This window comes from Otolemur garnettii, unplaced genomic scaffold (genome assembly GCF_000181295.1).
Source record: "Otolemur garnettii isolate 467f Iridium unplaced genomic scaffold, OtoGar3 scaffold00026, whole genome shotgun sequence".
NCBI lineage: Eukaryota > Metazoa > Chordata > Mammalia > Primates > Galagidae > Otolemur > Otolemur garnettii.
In genome coordinates, this window is record NW_003852421.1 from 10,102,133 (window position 1) to 10,106,559 (window position 4,427).

Consider the following 4,427-nt stretch of genomic DNA (forward strand, 5'->3'; position numbering starts at 1 on the left):
TTCCTACCCATTAGTCTTTTTTAATCTTCATAACAATGCTGCTCTAAGACAGGTGCTACTGTACACATCAAACACCCAAGGAGACAGGATAGAAGAGCGTGAGTGTTTGCATGAGAGCCCACAGTTGGATGGGAGGGAGAGCTGGGACTCAGAGCCTGTAGTGTGTGCCCGAAGGCCCTGCCTCTTTGATTTCTATGCTCACCCATTGCTGCATGAGATGGCATCTTCATGGTGCAGGGATGATTTTTGTTTGAGTATCTTAAAATATAATTTCATGCAAGGTCAAGTTTCAAGGTACAGATGTCCAGATTGGCACACTTATCTAATAAAGATTTTATTCTCCGTTTAGGTATGGCAGATTTTCGGACATTTTTTGCAAAAGCCAAGCACATAGTCATCATTTCAGGGGCTGGTGTTAGTGCCGAAAGCGGGGTTCCGACCTTCAGAGGAGCCGGAGGTTACTGGAGAAAATGGCAGGCTCAGGTTGGTAATATTTCCAGAACGTGGAAAGACTCTTCTGAATGAAGTTATGACGGAGTTTGACTTAGAACCTATATCAGTGCCTGAGACCCAGAGGGAAACGTTTACCTGTGACCCTATTGTCCTCTTGATTTGGCATCAACTCAGAGCTCTTATGATTAGGGTCTAAAATTTAAGCAAAGAAACCACTTTCATTATTTTCTAGATACGTATAACATGTATTCAAACAACAATTTCTTCTAGTAATTATGTTAAAATAGAATCAGAAGACCTTGGTTAGCATAATTCATTACTAGAACTTCTATGAACTTTCATGTTAAAACTAAGGCTTAGGGGGCGCTGGGCCCCATGTACCGATGGTGGCGGGTTGGAACTCACCCCCTGGCAAACTGCAAAAAAAAAATAGCCAGGCATTGTGGCAGGTGCCTGTAGTCCCAACTACTCGGAAGGCTGAGGCAAGAGAATCGCTTAAGCCCAAGAGCTGGAGGTTGCTGTGAGCTGTGATACCATGGCACTCTACTGAGGGCAACAAAGTGAAACTATGTCTCTAAAAAAAAAAAAAAAACACTAAGGCTTAGTGTTTGATATGAAAACATCTATGTGAAGGCCATTGGAATGTCAGTTCTGTTCAGGTGTGGATCATTTTTGTTAATTCAGTTTTTGAGATATATATACAATTAAAGGTCACCTATTTTAAGTGTAAAATTCAATGGATTTTAACCAGTGGATATAGTTGTGTAGCCCCCATCATGATGCTGTGTTCCCTCCCATCCCCCCAGACTCAGAACATAATTTTGGAGGACAGGGAATTTTGCCTATTGTATTGATTTCACTGTTCTAGTTCACAGAACTCTGGTACATTGTAGGTCCTTAGTGGATTCTGTTGGTTGAATGAAGGCAATCATAATTACTTTAAAATATGACTTCCCTGACTAGTAGGTCATCTCTCACTGAGTGTAAAGTTCATGAACCTGCCCCTTCCCTCCTCCCGTGAGTGTGTGCAACTGGCAGACGTGCTTTGACCCCCTCTGCTGCCTTCTGGGTGAGGCCTGGGGCCATCACCTGGTGATGGGGGTCCTCCCCTGAAAGGTGAAAGGGGAAGAGCAGGAGCCATTAGGGTCCAGTGAGGAAGAGGGGCAGCCAAGGGCAGTCTCTGGACCAGAAGCAGCAGAGGTAAGGACCTCAGGGGATGCAGGTGGTGCGTGGAGGGTACTCAGTCGTATCAGGGAGGCTCAGAGTTGGAGGGGGATGCGAAGGATTCAACATTTTCCTCCACCCCTAGTTTTAAGGACACGTTCATGCGCCACCTAGAAACTGCTCCAAACCACTCGTGTTCTGGGTGGAGAGCAGGAAGGAGGGCAGCACAGGTTAGGTGGGTCACCCCTAGTGTGGACGTCCCCTCGCAAAGCGGAGGCTGGCATTGCTACCAAGCAGAGGGGGCCTTTATGGAGAAATAAATGTACAGTGTTCAATGTGTGCAGTCTCAATGCCTGATAGAGAAATCACACTTTTTAAAATTAACAGAACTGAGGCAGAATTTACATAGAATAAAATGTATGCACCATGTACATTGTGTGTCCAGTCTGATGAGTCTTGACACACACCTATGTGACACCACCACCTCCAGTCAAGTACAGAGCATTTTGGTCATAGCTGAAGTTCTCTGTGCCCTTCCCAGTCCAGACAACCACTGCTCTGCTCTGTCATCTAGGCGAGCTCTGGCTCGTCTGGCAAGTGAGCCACACTCTAAACATGTGTGTTTTATATGTTCTGTTGACATGTATATACTATTTCATAGGTGTAGTTGTGTGTACATGCCATGTGTGTATGCGTGTGTATAGTTGTGTGTGTGGTGTTTGGGCTGTGTCTCTGTGTAATTGTGAATGTTGTGTGTGTGTATAGATATGTGCATCTGTAGCTGTAGTTATAAAAACCTAATTTCTCAACGATGACCATTTTACCTCAGTTGGCCATTTTGCATTTCATATTTTTCCTGGGTGCACTCAAAATTAGATTCCCTTTGTATATTTTGGGACTCCATGAATGAATAGATTCAACTGCAAATCCTGTCTTGTATATTACTATACTTCCTGTTCATGACTACTTGAAGCGTAGAGGGGGCAGGTTGCACTGTCCTGCTTCACCCTGGGGAGATTCAGGTGATAGTTCCCAGCCCTGGGCAGATTCAGGTGATAGTTCCCGGCCCTGGGTCAGTGGCTAGACTTGGGGGTTGCTGCTTGAACCCGAAGCCACCCTGCTCCCACCTGCCCCCTCCCAAGGCCACCTACCCCATCTAGGTAAGAAGGGCCTGTGTGGCTGCCCAGGGCTCAGCGCCCGCTGCCCCACTCCCCCTAACCCCTGCCTCCTCTCACACCCAGGACCTGGCAACCCCGCAGGCCTTTGCCCACAACCCGTCTCGCGTGTGGGAGTTCTACCACTACCGGCGCGAGGTTGTGCGCACCAAGGAGCCCAACCCCGGGCACCTCGCTATTGCCGAGTGTGAGGCCCGGCTAGGCAGACAGGGACGGCGGGTCATGGTCATCACCCAGAATATCGATGAGCTGCACCGCAAGGCTGGCACCAAGAACCTTCTGGAAATCCATGGTAAGGGCCCCTCAGACTCACATGGGGAGGGGAGCCACACTTTAAAACACACCCTGCCATTTGATCAGGACCACTGGTCTCTTCTCTCCTTCCCTCCTTATTGAACACCTGTCTTGTCCCCTAGGGTGCTGTGGCATGTTCCTTGGGGACACTTTGGTGCCTTGTGTCACCTAAACAGCTACCCTTGGTAATGGGAGGACCACCCTGGCCCCCTAGCTCTTTCCTACATCTTCGTTCTTCAGAATGAGGGCTGGGAGCTAGCAATGTCACATCCCCCTGGGAGCTTGTCAGAAAAGCAGAATCTCTCCGGCCCCAACTGCACCCACTGAATCAGAATCTGCACTTTCCTAAGAGCCCCAGGAGTCTGATGTGTGTGGGCTACTGGCAGCGTAGCCCCGCCTGCTAGGCTCCTGGACAGGGCACTGTGTGGTGAAATAGCTGCCCAGCTGGGCCAGGGATGGGAGGTCTGGGCCTTCAGGGGAAGGGGAGGCTTCAGCAGGATGGGCAGGAAGAAAGACTTCAGCTTCAGGGATGAAGTCCATTCCCGTTCCGTTTCCCTTTGTTCCCATAGGTACTCTCCACTGAGGCTGTACTTCTGCCCCACCTGGAGCTTTAGGGGGCTTCTGGCTCCGTGTCCTTGGCTGCAGCAAGCCCCCTAAGTTAGTGCTTTTGGTGGCGTTCATATTGGGTCCGTCTGGCTTCCCTTCTCCATCCTGGAGGGTCTCTCCCTTCCCTCTGATTCCTCTCTCCTTTTTGGTCTCACCAAAAGTTCAATGCATTCATTCTCCTGGGCACAGGGAAGGCTCCCCCAAGGCCATTTTCCTTTAAAGAGTCTACAAAACTTCACACCCCAGGAACGCACATCTAAGAGCAGTGTGCCAGTGTGGGTGTTTGTTTCTGTGTGTGCGGGGAAGCTGCCTGCTTTTGTGTAGGCTCAAGGTCACCCTAATAAGAAAAAGGGGGTGCCATCCACCTGGGTCTTGTCTCTCCTGTGTCCCAGGAGCAGTGAGCCACCTATTGACTGTCCTTGGGGTACCTACATCTGCTGGGCCGGGGCTCTTTTCGTTTCTTTGCAATGTCAGAAATGTGGGCCGTGTCATAGCCGTTCATCAACCTGAGATGATAGTGCCTCTTTTACAGAGTTGTCATGAGGATTGAGTAAGATCATACATGCATGGCTCAGCGCCTGTGGCTCAAGCGGCTAAGGCGCCAGCCACATACACCTAAAGTGGCGGGTTCGAATCCCTAGTCCGGGCCCACCAAACAACAATGATGGCTGCAACCAAAAAATGGCCAGGCGTTGTGGCGGGCACCTGTGGTCCCAGCTACTTGGGAGGCAGAGG

The 4,427-nt window shown here is 49.6% G+C and overlaps 1 protein-coding gene across 1 annotated transcript in view; it reads left to right on the top strand.

The window, feature by feature from the left end:
- Nucleotides 1–323: 323 nt before the first annotated feature.
- The window catches only part of SIRT5 (sirtuin 5), a 21,963-nt gene continuing 17,859 nt past the window's right edge, over nucleotides 324–4,427 (top strand). The window contains 2 exon segments of the mRNA XM_003803931.3: nucleotides 324–483; nucleotides 2,859–3,084. Coding sequence (XP_003803979.1) covers nucleotides 352–483; nucleotides 2,859–3,084 — 358 coding nt within the window. The 5' untranslated portion in view covers nucleotides 324–351.